This window comes from Triturus cristatus, chromosome 7 (assembly GCF_964204655.1).
Source record: "Triturus cristatus chromosome 7, aTriCri1.1, whole genome shotgun sequence".
In the NCBI taxonomy this organism is placed as follows: Eukaryota; Metazoa; Chordata; class Amphibia; order Caudata; family Salamandridae; genus Triturus; species Triturus cristatus.
Window position 1 is genome coordinate 388,280,728 of NC_140590.1, and position 20,770 is coordinate 388,301,497.

Consider the following 20,770-nt stretch of genomic DNA (forward strand, 5'->3'; position numbering starts at 1 on the left):
GCCGTACAGCAAAATTCCCCCTGAGCCTCTGGCTGGAGGGTTCGGAGGCTACTTTCCAGAAAAAACTGAAGACTTATTTCTTTCCTGTTGCATAGTCCCTTGTTTTAGGATAGGTCTTAGCGGCAGAGGGCAGTTTGCACCGCAGCGCGGGGACACTGTGACCTAGTGTGACCAGGCGCTTTATAAAATGTAATTATTATTATTATTATTACAGGTAATTACCCTTTTTCATATGCCACATTAATCTGTTGCCACAGAGTTGCAAAGGAAGAGTAATCTGATTGTAAAATAAATTGTCTCCTTGCAAATGTAAGCATTGTCATGTAGGAAATATTTTAGAGGTTAACTAAAATTGGATTTAAGTTTTAATAATAGACCACTGTGGTCAGTTGTATTGCATAGTGTCTGGTATTACCCCTGTTTCAGTTGTAAACATTAGCATATGGCTGTGGATTCCACCTAGAGCTTAATCCATTCCTTTTCCTCCACAGAACGTTTAAGTCTGACCCTTGTAAATGGACCAGGTCGCTGTGCTGGTCGGGTGGAGGTCTTCCATCAAAACACTTGGGGAACCGTTTGCGATGACAATTGGGGTCTGACCAATGCTCAGGTGGTTTGCAGAGAACTAGGATGTGGTGTTGCACTGTCGGCTCCTGTTAGTGCCTTCTTTGGAGAAGGCACAGGGCATATATGGTTGGATAATGTGTACTGCATAGGAAATGAGTCTTCCTTGATGCACTGTGCTGCTTCTTCCTGGGAGGAGCATAACTGCGTCCATGCAGAGGATGCTGGGGTTGTTTGTTCAGGTAATTATAACTTATTATATTAATACCTATCAACGCCCATTTATTTATGGCTATTTTTTATCTATGCAATTTCTGTAGAACTTTTTGCCAAAGCTGTTTACATAATTTTTAAAGATTTATGAACTACTGAAAAAGAATCTAAAGACAAGATATGGTATATCAACGAAAATACTACATACATAGTGATATAAAATTGTCATACTCACTGAATAATGCATATATATATATATATATTTTCAGGCGTGGATGGCGATATTTCGAACATGATTATTGCGGCCCATTGTGGGATCAATTTGAAAGATAGCTGTTGCCCTTTTTCAAACTATGATGTTTAGGATTAACTACTATGACCAGAATACACCTGGATGGTTACTTGTTGTTGGCCCAGGTGAGGGAGGAGCCAACGACATTAAAGGTCAACAGCACAGACATTTACGCAATTTCCCCAGGAAGAAGGTCAGGAGACCGAAACGCGTAGGGATAACATCATGTTCCGGTTTGAATAAAATGCAGGATTACTGAAGGCCGAGTGCGTCTCTCATCCTTTGCAGGACACGTGAGGATTGTTTTTGATATATATATGCATATATATGTATATATATATATATATATATATATATATATATATATATACATACATTACCTACTGGTCGAAACCAGGAAGCGGCGGCCGCCATTTTCTCTCTCGCACTCTGAGGGGGGGGCTGTAAACAAAGGCAAAAAACATATAAAGGGGCTGTTTAGACAGCGCCCATGCACATAGCCATGTTAGTTGAGTCCTCAAAGATCCCCCAAGGCCAAAAACGGTAAATTTTTATTTTTTGAAAATTTCGCCGATTACGCTTACCGTACGCGTACGGTGCGCTTACGCTAAAAATTTTAATAAAAAAAAAAAAAACACTCTCTGTGCATGGCATATTATTGTCATCACTTACAAATTAAATTTAACAGATTACCTATCACAAGGAAGCGCATAATATGTCCTCCATGTGCGCACGGTGCGTAACGTGGGCACGCGGTGCGCGTAGCGCACTGCGTGCCCACCTTGCGTGTACGGCACTAACTGCGTAAAGTGGGCACGCGGTGCGCGAAAGCGCGCACGGAACGAACTGCGTTAAGTGGGCGTGCACGCCACGAATGGCGTAAAGTAACTTAGCATTTAAAAAAACGTACAAATTCACTGAAAAAACCATAGGTTTCACACACGTTATAGTTAGGAATTAGCATTTAAAAAACCTTGCAAATTCACTGAAAAAACCATAGGTTTCAGACATGTTATAGTTAGCGGAAATTTTACTGATAAAAAACCAATGAAATTCCCCCGTTATAGTTAGTGCAGGCAACTATAACTCACGCGACCGCAATCTTCTGCTGATGACATATGTGTCTTTATGAAAAAAAAATATTTGTAATATATGTATAGCTAAAAATTTATGGAAGAAGACATGGGCAAATAAGTGTCTAAATACAGTATTAGCATCAGCAGAGGATTGCGGTCGCGTGAGTTATAGTTGCCTGCACTAACTATAACGGGGGAATTTCATTGGTTTTTTATCAGTAAAATTTCCGCTAACTATAACATGTCTGAAACCTATGGTTTTTTCAGTGAATTTGCAAGGTTTTTTAAATGCTAATTCCTAACTATAACGTGTGTGAAACCTATGGTTTTTTCAGTGAATATATATATATATTAAACTACCGCTCCTTCATGCTGTCGTCGCACATGAGAGATACGGACAACTTGGATTCGCTTGTTGCCAAATTCAGCGTTTATTCCATAATAAAGTGCAGTTGATTATGACGCGTTTCAGCCAACACAGTGGCCTTGGTCACATGATCGCGTTACATGCCGGTGAATACTTATAGGTGAATTCAAATTAACATGTGACACCAATCACTGCATTTTGATGGACATAAACATAATACCGTATCAAACCGGATTAACTTGCGTATGCCGTGATACAAAGTATTACAATATGCATTGTCTATTTGTTCAAATTACAGGATCGTTACACAGCTTTAAGTTACATGTGTGTCTTGCAAAAGTCTGCAATAATCTTATGCACAAATGCAATTACTATACATTCATTTTGATATCCGTTAAAAACCAACTTTGCTGGTAGACTGATTGCAACAACATTAATGACATATCCTATGTACAATAAAGACGGGATAAATATCAACAAACCACCAATGAATGAACACATAGTGATATATATATATATATATATATATTATCTACTGGCAGTCGCCAGTAGATAGTTATAGTTAGGACCGAGTTTCCATAGGAAATCTGAAAATTCTATTTTGAATAACTTTGGCGCCGGTTGACGAATCCTCGCGAAATTTTCAAAACTAATGGGGCGCTCCGTTCAGCTCCTACCCTGAAAGTCTCGGGGTGATTCGTCAAGCGGGGGCCGAGAAAAAAGGGGGGTCCCAAAACGCGTTTTCCCCATGCATTTTTCCATAGGACTTTTAGACACAGCTACAGCCCGAACGGCTGAACAGAATTACTTGAAATTTGGCAGAGAGGTAGCCATAAGGTCAAGGAAGTGCCTGGTGTAAATCTGTTCAGTATTTCCTGAGAAAATAGCATTTAAAAGCATATCAATATCTATACGCGCGTACCGTGCGCGCACTGAGCAAGCCCTGTGCGCGCACCCTGCCGTGCGCGAGCGTAATTCTGATTGGTTGTTACATGTCAGTAAACATTCAAATCGGTAGAAATCAGGAAGTGTCTGCCGCCATTTTGTCTGTCGCACTGAAAAGGAAAGGTGGAGACCATGAATAGGGGGCAGGGTAGGGAGTTCTTGACCCCCAAGCCATTGTCAGGGGGCCACAGTAGCACCACGAAGGGCCCAAAAAAAGATTTTACTTTTTTTTAAAAACATCGCGAGGTGCGCGCACTCTACGCGCACCCGAAAAAAAACCTGAAAAAAAAAATAGAAATAAAAATCATGTTTAAGTGTTTAGATATTAGGTGGCTCTAAAAAGAGCCCTTGTGTTTATTGAGTGTTTTTCGGTACCTACAAGTAAGTACCGATGCAGAGGCTAAAGTTCAAGAGGAAGACTCTGTTCCCTTCATCATTGAAATGTACACCGTCTCCTCTATAAATGTCTTGCATGTTGTAACGCAAGTTGTTGTGGTATATAGAACCCATACCATTGTCTCTGAGGAAAGCAGAAACAGACTTATTGACGTGCTTTCTTGCTTTGTCAATCTGCGGACAATGTTGGTTGGACCAGTTCCACTTTTGCCTTTGGCATATATTAGAATATACAAAGGCAGTTTGTGGAAAAAGTGACATCAATTGCACAAAGGTGTCCTTAACAAGCATTTCCAGACCTACCCCAGTTAAAGTGCCTAGGTCATTTCCACCACAGTGCACAATAATAAGGTTAGGTTGTGGGAGATGTAGAACGGTTTTCACCAAAGGCATTAATTGGTGCCACTTTAACCCTCTCTGACCAATCCATTTAATGTCTACATTTGGCAAAGCAAGATCTCTCACCATATCTCTTTTTTCTGCATACTTTTCACTCCAGAAGACATAGCTGTGACCTACAATCCACACTGTGAACATCTTTCAAGGAGATGTGGATGCGCTCAGGAGGTATCTTTCAGTAGAATGGCAATATGAAAAGAAAGACAGTTGTAAAATGGAGGCATACATACTGTTTTTAAATAAAAAGAACTGATTGGCTGATTCAAACCATTTTACAGTTAAAACTAGGCTGTATGTTTACATTTTTAAAAGCATGTTTTGTATTGGTTCAGAAAAATGTGTTTCCACAGAACATTACTTTGGATTTGCTGTTAGGTTTGAAAAGTCAAGCACTCTTGCTCTTTGGATTTGAAACATTGTGTGGTGAACTACTGACCTCTCTGCTCACACCAGTGTTCCATGACCTGTTGCTATGGTAGCAAGCAGAAGTCATGTTGGGGGAAGGGATGATTTGGAAAAGGGGTTGAAAGTTGCAACCAATAGAAATGTGTGATTCCATTTGAAAAAATGTGGGAAGGACTGTGATTTGAAATGAACATGTATAGGTGTGAAAAAAGAGAGGGAAACATTGCCATTTACTGGTTCTGCTGAGAGGAGAGAGGTGTACAGCTCTGAGATTCTGGCTCTGATAATCTGCTGTTTGAGTGCCACATTTATTTCTCAACTAATTCATTTTAAAGGTGAGTTATGAGTTTGAGAGGGGAAGTATGTGGTGTATTTTGATATAAATATTAGAAATGTCATTTTTCTTTTAAAGTTGAGTTTTACATTTTGTGGTTTAGGAGATATTTAACTGTTTTGACTTGTAAGATATTATGGAGCATGTCTTCACTGTAAGTTAAGGTGTAGTGGTATGAGTGAGGAATATTGTTTTGTGCCTAGAATCACATCATGAGTCTGTCTGCACACAGGATTTGTTGTCAGAGATTTAATTTGTGTTGCTTTTGTTCTGTTAGCCTTGCACTCGCAGAAAAGGGGTAGTTTGTTAACTTAAAGTGTGATGGTTAGCATTCAGCAGAAATCAGTTACTCACAAATGAGAGGCAAATGCAAACACATTTGAAAATAGTATGGTACATTTTCCTACTACTTTAAAAGTTGTCTTTTTCATTTTATGTTAAGGAAGATATTTAGGTGGCTTGAACATGTTATATATTATGGAGTATGTCTTCACTATAAGTTAAGGTGTTCTGGTATCACCCAGGAATACTGTTTTCTACCTAGAATCACACCATGAGACAGTGAGCACACAGGAAATGTTATCAGAGATTTGATTTGTGTTGGTCTTGCTCTATTACCCTTGCACTCACAGGAAAGGGGCAGCTTGTTTTTTGTAACACATGGTCATGGCCTCAAGGAGCTGTTAGGACATGTGCTCCTTTCTGTCTGTGTAAACTATAAGAAAAATGTGTCAGGCTGTCACAGTAATTATCACTTGCTCTACCACAGTACTAAATGTGCTTTCAAATTGCCAAAGGAAATATCGCTTTCTGCCTAGAATCACACCATGACTCTGTGTGCACACAGGAATTGTTGTCAGCGTTCCAATTTGTGTTGCTGTTGTTCTGTAAAACTTGCACATTCAGGAAAGGGCCAGCTTGTTTTCTTCAAATGTGTTGGTTAGCACTCAGCAGAAATCAGTATCTCAAAAATGTGAGACAAATGCAAACACATTTGAAAATAGCATGGTAGATTTTTCATCAATTCTTGCAATGGCTGAGGTGGTTCCTACATGTTGAAAAGTCTAATTAACCCTTACCACACATGTAGTCTTATACACATGTCTGCACTCTTCATGCAGTTGTGGAAGTCTCCATGCAGATCTCTCTTGCAGCTGACAATACACAGTTTCCAGAAACACACTCTTTGCACACACGCAGCAGCTTCTCGTACACTCCCATGTATAATAGTCAGCTGTGTGTGGTGTTTTAGATAGTAGTGTGTAACGCAAACAGATTCAATGTCACCAAGGCTCATTTCCTTTGCTCTAGTCTAATCACTCACCCTGTAACACATGGTCATGGTCTCAAGGAGCTGTTAGAACATGTGCTCCTTTCTGTCTGTGTAAACTATAAAAACAATGTGTCAGGCTGTCACAGTAATTATCACTTGCTCTACCACAGTACTAAATGTGCTTTCAAATTGCCAAACGAAATATCGCTTTCTGCCTAGAATCACACCATGACTCTGTGTGCACACAGGAATTGTTGTCAGCGTTCCAATTTGTGTTGCTGTTGTTCTGTAAAACGTGCACATTCAGGAAAGGGCCAGCTTGTTTTCTTCAAATGTGTTGATTAGCACTCAGCAGAAATCAGTATCTCAAAAATGTGAGGCAAATGCAAACACATAGCAAACACATTCAACGTCATCAAGGCTCATTTCCTTTGCAGTAGTCTAATCACTCACCCTGTAACACATGGTCATGGTGTCAAATAGCTGTAAGGACATGTGCTCTTTTCTACTTCTCTAAAATATAAGAAAAATGTGTCAGGCTGTCACAGTAATTATCATTTGCCCCTCAACATAAGTACATGTGCTTTCAAATTGCCAATCAAATATCGTTTTCTGCCTAGAATCACACCATTAGTCTGTGTGCACACAGGAATTATTGTCAGAGATTTCATTCATGTTTCTCCTATTTTGTAAGACTTGGACTCGTAGGAAAGGATCAGCTCATGTGATAGGATTTGAAAAGTTGAAAAAAAAAATTGAAATGAATTAAAATTACATAAAGGTATTTTTTTTTAGTTTTTTGCAGGTATTGCTGAGCAACAGTGAAAAAATATAAAGATGCCTATAAAGTCAAGAAAAAGAAAAGAAAAGAAACAACAACTATATTTCAAGACGACTGGTAAAAAAAAATAGGAGGTGAAGCGTGTGTTGGAAAACAGAAAAAGTCTTCTGGTAAGCAAACTAAACAATTTTTAAAAAATACCTTCCAAAAAAAAAAAATGATCGAAAGATAAATTCAAACAGTGTTTCAAGTACAAAACTACAACAGAGTCGACAGCAAAAACAAAATGCTAATATAGACTCAGAAGTTAGGAAGAGTGACTTAACACGGAAAATAGATTTTAAAAACATTCCTCGAAAAATGTTTCAGAGATGAGTGATGTTAAATTTGCTGAAGGATGTGAAAAAATATAAGAAAAAAACCAAATTTTATAAGAAAAAGAAATTAATTGAAAGTATTGTTACCAAGGCATTAGAAATAAAAAAACTATTCATTTTAATTTTGAACAGGATGCGTAGATTAGAAAAATTAGTCAATGCAATGAAGTCACAAAGCAAAAGGAAAAGAGAAGTAAAAAAAAAAACTTTTGTAAAGTGTTCTTAGGAGAATGGAAGCATAGTTCAAGTACTGAACCATTTTTTAATGAAGAGAGTTATCTTCAAAGTAATAGTTTGTTGCATGCAGTTGACACCAATGGTAGAGCATATGAAGTTAAGGATGGGTGTGTAATGGAAAAGGAGAAAATGGTTCCAAGAAATGAGGAACAAGTGATGGCTGATGAGGTTATGGGGAGACGTCCTAAAGCCCCAGTGTACACTTGGAATTGTAGTAGTATTTGTACTGTGCGTCAGGAATCTATTGATAAATTACGTGACTTTCTAAGAGAATATAGTAAAAAGAGTGTTAAACAGAAGATTAAGGTGCTTCAAAGACTAGATCCATGCAGAGTGAGAGAGAATACTGGTTTGCAAGGACATTCTCTGGCTTGTCTATCTAGGAAAGTGTGTCAAAGTGTTTTTCACCATTTTAGGATGCTGGCTGTTCATCATACTGAGATGAGAAAGTTTGTGAGAACATTGTATTTTGCTAAAAGTCCAGCACTAAAGTTAAATGAGTTGAATAATGCTCTGTTCCGTGGATCTGTATCAGATGTAGTGAAGGTTACTGATGAAATTCAGTATTGTTACTTTGGTCCAGAGCAAGAAAGTGTAGAAAATGACACAGTGATTGATGAAAATGTGGAAGAGAATGTAGAACTCACTGTTAGTAAAAATTTTGAAGATGAAATGACAAAATTTACTATTATCTCTAATGAAAGACCATATATTACTTGTATTTGTTGCCGGAGAAGCCATTATAAAATTTAAACAAGGAATGTTGATCTCTATAAAAAAAGTGAAAATGAAGATAATTATAAGTGGAACGATTTTGCAACATATATATTTCTGGAAAATTGTTTTGATTTGGGTGAAGATCAGCGTATTTGTAAATACTGTTATAACAAGTTAGAAGAAAATAGAATGCCAGCTAGAGCTGTACATAATAATTTAGAATTGGTTGATATTCCTCCAGAACTTTCTGATTTAAAAACGTATGAGTCTATACTCATTCAACGTGTCCATCCATTTCATACCATGGTGCGTATGGAGGCAAAAACTGGTAAATTACCTCCTTCAGATTTACAAAGAGGTTTAAAAGGAAGAGTTGTCTATTTGCCATTGGATTTGAAAAAAAATATGGAAACAATTGATGCAGATACTTTGGAAACTGAACCATTAGTTATTCTGGTTAATGGTGTACCTACAAAGAATAAGACAATTTGGCAGGAGCTGGTGGATGTACGAAAAGTACAAAGAGCAAATTTGTATTTGAAAAAAAATAATAAATGGTATGAAGCCATTTATATGAATGAAGATGAAGAAGAAATACTAGAAGACACAGGAATACCAACTGGGCAACTTGAAAAAGTGGATAAGTCACAAGAAGAAGAAGAAATTTATGAACATTTCAGCATACATCCTCTTCATTCTAAAGAAGTTATGGGAAACGCTATTGATCTGTTTTAGATGAAGAAAGCACAAGGAACTCCCGTGAGTGTATGGGAAGAGAGCTTGGAAGCTCGTTGTTTTCCACAGCTGTTTCCTACAGGAGAAGGAGGACGATATGATGAACGTCCAGTACAGATTCCTGCTTCGGAGTATCGGACTACAAGAATATATGCAGAAGATCCTAGATTTCGTCAAAGTATTCCTTATTTGTTCCATCTTTTATTTGAAAGTGACTTGTCAGCACTATCTTATGCAGTAAATCACATTTTGAAAACTGGAGTACATCTACGTAATGTGACTGCAAAGGATTTTATTAACAAAGTGCAACAGCGAGATGATCATTTGGAATCTCAATTGATCAATTTGATGGCTTGTCAGCGTGGGACTAATGAATATTGGTACCGACGCCATGGAGAATTGAAGTGTATGTTACGGAATTTAGGAACTCCTACATGGTTCCTTACCCTAAGCTGTGCTGAGTACGCTTGGGATGATCTTCTGGATTTTCTTCGAGAGGCAAATTCGAATATTGAAAACATCCAATACAAGACAGCAGGAGAATTGTGCTCATTGGATCCGGTTAATGTTTGCAGATATTTCAATCATAGATTTGAGGCTATGATGTCCTTCATCTGCAATAAAAAAAATCCACCTCTTGGAGAAGTTGTGGATTTCTTTTGGAGAAAAGAGTACCAAGCCAGAGGTGCTCCTCATATTCATATGTTGTTGTGGATCAAGGATGCCCCAAAATTTGGAACAGATTCTGATGATGCAGTTTTAAGTTTCATCGAAGGATATGCAACATGTGCTATACCTAAAAGCACAGAAGAGAAAAATTTAAAAGAGCAAGTTTTACGTTTCCAAAGTCATCGGTGTGGAAAATACTGTCGACGAAAGTACAAGAGTAAAGATAAATTCTACACAAAATGTCGATTTGGATTTCCACGACCTGTTCTTTCAAAAGGAAGAGTAAACAGTTTTATGTCAGCTGTGCGACATACTATTACAAGAAAATCACCTAAAAATACCTACAATCTAAGAAGAAAAGAAGAGTCAAAATATATAAATGACTACAACCCAGTCATTTTATCCATGTGGAATGCTAACATGGATATACAGTATGTGGCTGACAATTCTATTGCTGTTGCTCGCTATGTCACATCTTACATCACTTAATCTGAGAAAACGGAATTGAAGGAAATGTGGGAAGAGATTTCTCACGAAAAGACTGTCAGTAAGAAGCTATACAGTTTCAGTTTAAAGATGTTATCGCATCGAGAAATTGGATCCTACGAATGCTCAGATAGGTTATCATCTGCAAGTCTGTACTCAAAATCCAGAAGAATAATTTGGGCAAGTTTAGGTCTTGCAGGAATGCGAAATCGGGTACTGAAATCCATTTGTGAAATTGAATATTTAGCAGAGATCGAACCAGAAAGTACAGACATTTTAAGAACAAACATGTTGGACACATATTATCCACAAAGAAGTCATCACCTTGAGAACATGTGTCTCTATGAAGTGCTGCAGAACTTTATTTTTAAACGGAATGCCACAGAAGATATCAACAATGGAAAATATAAAGTCATTGGTGAGGAAGGATGTTTGGTGAAGCAAACAAAAGGAAGTTTGATAAATCACCGGAAGCTGAGTTGCGACACTCCTGATAAAAAGGAATTTTACTACTTGGCACTTTTGCAGCTGTTTAAACCATGGCGTTCAGAGGACGAACTACTTGGAGAATTCCAGAGTTATGAAGATTCCTTCAATGCTAGCAAAGACAGCATAGAATGCAGTACTTTCACAACTTATGTGCAAATGTTAAATGAAGAAATTGAACAAGAAGCAACAATTGCAGCTGAAGTAGCTAGAGACAGTTCTCAAGACAGTCAAAGTTCTGGGACATTCAGTCAAGATCCTCTAGGACAACCGATCGTCGAAAATGAAGCAGCAATAGCTATGAACGAAGTGGAAACAGCTATGAATCAAGCTCAGGAAGATTTAGTAGACTTAACATATTTGGAGGAGCAACTGAATGAAGAACAAAAACAAATTGATCACGGATTACTACATGAAAATAAAGAGTGCTCATGCACATCTTTTGAACCAATGAGAATATATGTAAGTGGACAAGCAGGAACTGGAAAAAGTTTCTTAATTAATGTAATTAGAAGCTACCTACAGAAGAAAATGGAATCCATTTTGTCTTGTGTTGTTATTGCTCCAACTGGGTTAGCAGCGTATAATATCAAAGGAGTTACCTTACATCGTTTGCTAATGTTACCAGTAGAGCATGAGAACAAAATACAGTACCACAAACTAGCAGGAGAAGCATGCTTGGAAGTTTCAAGAGTATTGAAGAAAATGAAAGTTCTCATTATTGATGAGGTTAGCATGGTATCAAACTTAATGCTTGCCTTTGTGCATTTAAGAATGCAGCAAATTCTAAAGACAGACTTTGACGTGTTATTTGGAGGAAAACACGTCATAGTTTTTGGAGATCTTTTGCAACTTACTCCAGTTAAAGGACAACCGGTATTCCATACTCTTACACATGAAGACACGAAAAAGTCGTTAGGAAGTATAGGCAATGTAAATATTTGGACATATTTTGAGTATAAGGAACTCATTACCAATATGAGGCAAGCCAATGATGAGGACTATGCAAGTATTCTGAAAGATATAAGAATTGGACTACTCACAGAACATGGCAGAAAAGCATTACAGAGTTGATTGCTATGTAATTTGTTTCCAACAGAACAAATAGTTCCAGAGAAAATATACAAGAAAATTGCGGAAAAAAATACTGTAATCTGCTTAATGCCAACACTACATGAATGCTCTGTATTCAATCAAGAACTTTTGAAATTAGAAAATGAAGAGATCATAAAACTGGAAGCTGTGGATAAAATAGAACATGAACGAATAACTATTATATTGACAGGCAAATTGGGTACTAAATTGGATTCTCTGGAGAAAAACATTTCAAAAACAGCTGGTTTGGAAAATAATCTTTATGTGTGTATGAACTGTAGAGTAATTTTAAGACGCAATTTGGATGTAGAAAAAGGTTTAGTGAATGGAGCTATGGGAAGAGTTGTGGGTTTTATTAATTACCAGAAAAAAGTTGGAATTGAATGTTTAAAAATAAAATTTGATCAGATACAAGAGGTTAAAGACATTTGTCGTTGTTCAGTTCGTTTCTTGCTTGTGAAAGACTTATATGTACGTAGGAAGCAGTTTCCGTTTTCTCTAGCATATGCTGTAACTATTCACAAATCTCAAGGATTAACTGTTGATAGTGCTTTTGTAAACATTGGATCTACTGTGTTTAAAGAAGGTATGGCATATGTTGCTTTGTCACGCGTGGAAAAAATATCTGGGTTATTCATGATAGACTTTGATGACTCAAAAGTTAGTGCTGATGCAAACTGTGTAAAGGAGTATAATAGATGAAGAAGAAGCTATGCTCCTCATTTAGGTCAGTATCCTGTGTTTGAAAAACGTGTTGTTTGTCGGAAAAGGAGATTTGAGAATATCTGTAATGAGGATGTACAGAAGAGGAAGCAAAAAGATAGTGATGTGACTGCAAGCAAAAAGAAAAAGGACAGTGTGGAAGAGGTTGTTGGTTGTCATTTTGAAAATAGCTCTGGTGTCAACTGCTACGCAAATGTAGTGCTGAATGTTGTATTTTATCTTGAAACTTTGCAAGAGCAGATAATACTAAATCATGAAAAAAGATTCTGTTCTTTGCTGAGTCTCCTTTATGAGAAGCTGAGTAATGATAAAACTAAAATAGAAAGTGCTTCTGATGTTAGAAATCTTTTAGATGTATGTTCTGGACGTACACAGTTTACACAAAATGTCCAGCAAGATGCACAGGAATTCTTGATGTATATCCTGATGGTACTAGAAGATGAAGGGGTAGAAGTAGAAAATGTATTTGGTGTCTCTTATAAATGGGAACATTGTTGTGATAACTGTATGAACACAAGCAATACTAATGTTGATTCTGAAAGGTTCATATATTTACCATTACCAGAGAGTAAAACAGTGACTTTTAGTAAATTAGTTAAAGATGCTAATCACAACATGGAATGTTCTAAATGTAAATCTGAAATGTTGTCAACGTTATTTTTAAAGAAATATGGACAGCATGTAATTTTAATGGTACAACGTTGTAGAGCTGATGGAACAACATTGGAAACTTTACTAAAGAAGTTTGTTGGTAACCAAGTATCTATATCTGGAAAAACTTTTGTAGCAGTTGCAATAATTTTTCATGATGGTCCTTCTATAACTTCTGGTCATTACACAGTTTATCTTAAATGTGAAAAAGGATTGACACTGTGTAATGATTGTCAATTGATTTTCAAGCAACGTTTGCCTTATGATTTACCCAATTGTTACCTAATTTTTCTGAAACCCAAATTTTAAATACTAACATCATCATCGGAAGAAAGCATTATTAAAATTTAAAAGGCTTAAAATTGTATATTACGCTCAAAAGAGATTTTAAACTTACCATTTGGCCTCAAGGAAAGGTAAAACAAACATTAGTGGATTTCTTTGACAGATAATATTTTGGAAAATGTTCTTTTGTAACAAGGTTTACAGACGTTATTTCTTGAAAATTGTTATTGTTCTTAAAAGGTATTTTTGACATTTCTATTAAGGTATGTTTTAGTGAGTATACATTTGGGGCTTTTTTAAACAATCTTTCAGATTGTTTTTTTTTTTGCCCGCTGTTAAATGATGATTACAATTGATTTCACTATTTTCAGTGAAAATCAAAACATTCTGAAAACAGCAAAAAAAGGGCAAAAAATTGCTTTGCTAAATATGAAAAAACATGTACTGTTTAATAAAGTGTATTGTTGAATATTAATACTTTTTTTCTTTTTTTCAGAAATAGAAAGAAAATTTAGAAGATGTAATTCAGTTATCTTTGCAATTAAATAAAAACATTTAATTCTAAATTATTTATTTTGATGGTCAGGTAAGTTTAACATATCTGTATGTGTCACTGGTTTCGTTTCATGCTTCCTTTTCTTCACCTCTCCTTACTCTACTTCTCTCATTTCTCTTCTCACTCTCTCTTCCTGCTTTACTACTCTTTTGTAACTCCCTCACTCCTTCTCTACTACTCCCCTACCTTTACTACCTCCATCACTAATTTTTCATCCATGTTTCTTTTTCTATATGCATATGTCTTAGTCTTTTTAACTACCTTACTCCTTCTCAGTTGTTTGGTCTCTGTGTCTGTATCTGTCTCTCTTGGTTTGTCTGTTTTACCCTTAATTTCCTTAACATCTCTGGGGCACATTTACAAGCCACCTGCGCCACCACTACGTCAATTTTCTTGATGAACTAGTGGCGCAGGGTGCTTTTCCATATTTACAAGGAGAGGATAAGCCTCTTTGTGTGTCTTTTCCTCTCCTTGTAAATACAGGCAATTCTAATGCAGCACTAAAATGAGCAAATATCTTTTTTGGGTACCTATACATAAATACTGATGCAGAGTTTAAAGTTTAATAGGAAGACTCTCTTCCCTTCATCTGTGAAATGTACACCATCTCTTTTTTAATTACTTTGCCACTCCCCTCTCTTTCTCAGGGAATCCCTGAAGGTTTACTAAAGGTGAAAACAATGATTTTTTTTTTTTTAAAAACCCATTGGGTGCACGCTGAGTGCGCGCACCCTAAAAAAAAAAGAGAAATAGATTCTAAAAAACAAGTTTTTGTGTTTTGATTTTAGGTGGCTCTAAAAAGAGCCCTTGAGTTAATGTAGGGACAGAGGAAGAGAAAAACGAAAAAAAAAAAAGAAAATTATGGCCTTTCGCAAGGATGCTCCTCAAATTTTCTTTGAATGAGATCAATACTGCTCTCACCCAAAGAAATAAGAAGACCACAATCCATGCAGTGTGTACTCATCCTCCCAAAACAAGGACGAATATCCAAAGGTGTGGAAGAAGGTGAAGGCACCACTGCAGAAGAAGTGCTCGCCTGAGCTGCTGAAGATGTGCTCGGCTGAGCTGCTGCAGATGTCGTCGGCTGAGCAGGTGGAGGGTTTGCTCCAGAAGCTCGACGAAAAGTCACTAGATGCATTGCCTCAATGTGCCTCATCATAGTATGAATGCTAAAAGAGTACTTCTTGTTAGCATTCCCACGTGACAAGACACGATGACACAGTTTGCAGGTGACCTTTGGTGCATTCACCTTCTTTTGTCCCTCTGGAAAAGTGAAAAACTGCCATATGAAGGAGTCTTTCTGCTTCCTCTGCCTCTGTCTCTCAAGAGTGTCCTGTTCACTCTCAGAAGATGGCTGCTGCTCTGCCATTGTATCTCAAAAACAGATTAGCTCCTTCTCCTAGGGAATCAGAACTAACAATGAGGGGGGTGGGTGTGATTTTGGAAGAATCTGGAACTAAAAGTACTTTGCACCAATGAAAAGTGATGTTTCTTGATCACATGACTTGCCATGAGGGGATTGGGTTTGGTGTTGAAACAATCTGAAACTGAAAGTAATGAAAACCAATTAAAAGTGTTGTTTTATTATTCACATAACCCGAGGTGCACGCACTGAGCAAGCTCCGAGCGCGCACGGTGCAATTACGCATGCGCGAACGCGTATGCGCGCATGCACTTAAGTACTATGCACGTACGTAACGCGCATACGCAGCACGCGCGTATGCGTGAACGTCAGCGCGCGTACTCTACGCGTATACGGAAGTGTACCGCGTGGAGCATGTACGACGCACGTAAGCATGCGTGCGTACGCATGCATACTGGGTGCGCGCTCCGAGCGCGCACTAAAACGTATGTATGCGTACGTAAATAACGTACGCCGGAATTCATGAAAAACGTACACAAACGTACTAGGTGCGCGCTCTGAGCGCGCACCCTAAGAATTTATATAAAAAAAAAAAGTGGACAGAACTTAATAGAAGATATTAACTATGCTGTTCAACTTTATCTTAATTAAAACTTTAAAAAAAAATGAGCTACACCAAATTAAAGGATACAGATAATATATAAATGTATACATAGGGAAATTTTTGAAAAAGAAATATTTAAAAAATATAATTAAAAATACAGAAATTAGCATTTAAAAAACCTTTGAAATTCACTGAAAAAAACATAGGTTTCACACACGTTATAGTTAGGAATTAGCATTTAAAAAACCTTGCAAATTCACTGAAAAAAACATAGGTTTCACACACGTTATAGTTAGGAATTAGCATTTAAAAAACCTTGCAATTGTGATGACGTCACATATTACATCACTCATGACATGGTCAGTGACATCATTCATGACATCACTGATGACATCTCAAATGACATCACTGATGACATCACTGATGACATCATCCAGTGAGTTTGTGTTTTTGAAAAATTCCAATATGTTTAATATATATAGGGAAAGGCCTGTTTAAGAATGAGTGGGTGTACAAGTGTGTAAATGGATGATTTTCTGTGGTGCATAACATGATTCTTTAAGTTAGTCATTAAATGTATCTTACTGCAGACTAGTGACTAAACTGTGTAAATGTGTGTATGTGTCTGTATGTTGGTGTATAAGTGGCTGCATGGTTTTGAGAACAGCTATATGAGTCTCTATATGGGTAATTGATTGGTTGTCTAAGTATCTGTATGGGTTCATGAGTGTTTGTGTGGGTAGGGTGTGTGTCACCTTGCATAGATGTGTGAGTGGGTGATTCTATGGGTGCATGGTTTTAAGACTGCATCTGTGATGGACTGTATGGTTGAGTGAGTGTTTGTTTGGGTGTGTTAGGGGTTGAATGTATATCTCAGTAGTACATTTGTAACTTACTACATATGTGAAAGGCAGTATATGTGCGTGTAAGAGAATATAAGTGAGTAGATATGAGAGTGTGTGATTGTGAAAGTGACTGTATGGATGAGAGTGTGCTTGTATCAATGATTCTATAAGAGTGTAAGAATGTGATACTAATTTTATGAGTAAGTGAACTTGAGTGTGTTTCACTGCATAGGTGAGTAAATGGGAGTGTGATTATTTGCATGACTGACTAGGTGGGAGAGTACCTCTATGGATGATTGGTGGTGTGTGAGTGTCTATATAGCTGTATAAATACATATGATAGTTTTGTATGGAGTGACTGTAAGTATGAGTGACTGTACAGGTGAATGAGTGGAGGTGTATGTAGACCTAAGAGTTAATAATTGGGTATGTAGTTATTGGTATTGCAGTATGTATGGTTTTGAGAATGGAACTCTTAAATTTTTAGTCGGTGTATCAAAGGTTATATTAGGGTGTGTGAAGATGTGGTAATTTTTCACATGGATGACGTCATCAGTGATGTCATCAGTGATGTCATTTGAGATGTCATCAGTGATGTCATGAGTGATGTCACTGACCCTGTCATGAGTGATGTAATATGTGACGTCATCAGCAGTGGATTGCGGGCGCGCGAGTTATAGTTAGCTGAACTAACTATAACGGGGGAATTTCATTGGTTTTTTGCGAGCGAAATGTCCAGCTAACTATAACGTGTGTGAAAACTCTGGTTTTTTCAGTGAATATATATATATATATATATATATATATATATATATATATATATATATATATATATATATATATATATATTACCTACTGGCGGTCGCCAGTAGGTAGTTATAGTTAGGACCTAGTTACCATAGGAAAATGGCAACATTCTATTCCCAATAACTTTGGCGCCGATTGACGGATCTTCGCAAAATTTTAAAAACTAATTCTTTGTTGAGATCAGCTCCTATGTTGAAAGATTGGGGGTGATTCCTCAAGGGGCGGGGTGAGAAAAAAGGTCGAACGGGTGAACGGAATTACCCCAAATTTGGCAGGGAGAAGGGTCTTGGTCTAGAAAGCACTCTTTTGATTATTTGATGTAAATCCATTCAGTAGTTTTTGAGAAATATCGAAATTTACAGATATCGATATTTGGGAATTCTGCCATCTGATTGGCACGCGCTTGTTGCTGATTGGCTGCGAGCGGTGCGATCGGTTGAAACTAGGAAGTGTTGGCCGCCATTTTGTGATTCCGTTGAAGCGAGTAAGGTGAAAAAAGGGGGAAAAAGGGGGGCAAAAGTGGGAAATAGGAGGGTAGGAGCACTGTAACCTCTGTGGGGTGTTTAGGGTGTGCTATAGAGGGGGTGCAAAGCGAAGTATTTACCCCTACCGGTGTGTAAGTGATGGGCTACGGAAATTAAGTCAGGTATTGGGTAGAGTCTGATGCGGGTAAGGTGAGCTGGTGCGGGACTCGGGGATTAAAGCGTGAGCCCAAATTGTGTCTTATGCTGTGAAGTCATGTGCCGTGGCCGCTGCACTACGGTTGTGGAAGTAGTGTCCGGATGTGTTTATAACTACTAGGACGAACTACTGACCCGTACTGGTATGAAAGTCCTGGGGTATGGAATATATGTGAGGTATTGTCTAGAGTCTCATGTTGCTAAGCTGAGCTGCTGCCGGAGTCAGGGATTAAAGCGTGAGCCCAAACTGTGTGTCATATACTGTGAAGTCATGTGCTCTTGTCGCTGTGCCACATCTGTGCAAGTAAGTTATAGGTACTTGGATGAACTTTTGTTTAGAACATTGTAGCTTGTGTATGGTGCTTAGGTGGTATTGTATAGGGAGTGCGAAGGTAAATCAATATGGTATTTGTAGAGCGCAAACTACTCACCCCTATGTTTGATAATATAGTCCTACATTATTAGCTACGGGAAAATCGCTTGCATGCTCCTGTGCACCCAGGGTGCTGCACCCCAACCCCTTCCCCCACACTGTGCTCAATTGTAGGTCTTGCACACCAAGGCTTCACTGCTCACCTGCCACCACTGGTGTGTCCAAGCTCCTAGTGCAGGGTATGTTTGTACGATAGACCAGGTCTCTGGTCGGTGACGGTGTCTTGATATCACGATGGAAGGTGTCAGAATGCCAGGGTAACATTGCGGGGTCAGCTCCCGCTCCGTCCTTCTTGTGGCAATCAATGGAATGTCTGAAAAGGGAGGAATAATTTAATGGTGGAAACGTCTGGAGGTAAATGAAGGTTTATTTCAAGCTTGATAGAAAATAGGAGTTGAGTGCATCCTTCGTTTTTGAAGTACTATCTACCATCTGTTAGTGGTAATCGTGGTTCAAAGAGGAGTTGGAGTGCACGAGAATACACAAGGTTAAATAATAATATGTTATGCCAACGTTCACTTACAAAGGAACAGAACGCATGCTAGAAGCATAATGTGCGCTTGTAATGCAGTGGCGGGAGCCTGTGTGCATGTACACTTAGGGGCCGATTCCGATGGCCGGTCGGACAGCTGTCCGTAGCCTTACCCTGCGACCGACACGTACCCGGAGCCGGTCCGTCCTGTATAGGAAGTACGATGCGCATAACTGCCCAAAACACGACCGACACGTAGGCTGTGAATCAAGACCCATTCTTCGTCCGAGCCGTAACTCCCAAAGAGGAACCGTGTCGCCCGGAAGCAGTATCCATAGCAGTTTCCGGCATGACAAGTACGATGCGTACTTCCTACGCGCCGGACGGGTCGTCACATACGGCACGTCACAGCATCCGGAAAACAAGCATATCAGCTACAATTCGCGCCACAAATCAATACACGGCTACGAGACGGAACAGCTTGCAGTGTGTACGAGACGGAGCACCACTAACACCCCCACCCATAGGGGGCCTATTGCCCATTACCCTTGCCACCCCCACTCACAGGGGACCTGTTGCCCAGCACCCCTGCCACCCCCACCCACAGTGGACCTGTAGCCCATCACCCCTGCCACCCCCACTCACAGGGCTTATGTTGCCCATCACACCTGCCACCCCCACTCACAGGGGACCTGTTGCCCATCACCCCTGCCACCCCCACTCACAGGGGACCTGTTGCCCATCACCCTTGCCACCCCCACTCACAGGGCTTATGTTGCTCATCACCCCTGCCACCCCCAATCACAGGGGACCTGTTGCCCATCACGCCTGCCACCCCCACTCACAGGGGACCTGTTGCCCATCACCCCTGCCTCCACCACTCACAGGGCTTATGTTGCCCATCACCCCTGCCACCCCCACTCACAGGGCTTATGTTTCCCATCACCCCTGCCACCCCACTCACAGGGGACCTGTTGCCCATCACCCCTGCCACCTCCCACTCACAGGGCTTATGTTTCCCATCACCCCTGCCACCCCCACTCACAGGGCTTATGTTTCCCATCACCCCTGCCACCCCCACTCACAGGGGACCTGTTGCCCATCACCCCTGCCACCCCCACTCACAGGGGACCTGTTGCCCATCACCCCTGCAACCCCCACTCATAGGGCTTTATTGCCCATCACCCCTGCCACCCCCACTCACAGGGGACCTGTTGCCCATCACCCCTGTCACCCCCACTCACAGTGCTTATGTTGCCCATCACCTCTGCCACCCCCACTCACAGGGCTTATGTTTCCTATCACCCCTGCCACTCACATTCCATGCCAGCAATGGCACCCAACAACCAGGATGAATGTGCACAATGATGTGAAATGACTCACAGGGACAGCATGCAAAATCACAGAAACAGCATCCATACAAAAGCTCACAACAGCAAACCAATGCACTGGTGCAAATGCACAAACACAATCAGGCAAACTCACACTGCACATCTGACACAAC

The 20,770-nt window shown here is 39.3% G+C and overlaps 1 protein-coding gene across 3 annotated transcripts in view; it reads left to right on the forward strand.

The window, feature by feature from the left end:
• The window catches only part of LOC146809756 (scavenger receptor cysteine-rich domain-containing group B protein-like), a 450,060-nt gene that overhangs the window by 327,028 nt on the left and 102,262 nt on the right, over positions 1–20,770 (forward strand). For 2 of the 3 annotated variants that reach the window (XM_085616608.1, XM_085616607.1), the window contains exon 9: positions 492–806. The exons of the other annotated variant lie outside the window; for it this stretch is intronic. In XM_085616608.1, coding sequence (XP_085472734.1) covers positions 492–806 — 315 coding nt within the window. The remainder of the gene's footprint in view (positions 1–491; positions 807–20,770) is intronic. 3 annotated transcript variants of the gene reach the window in all.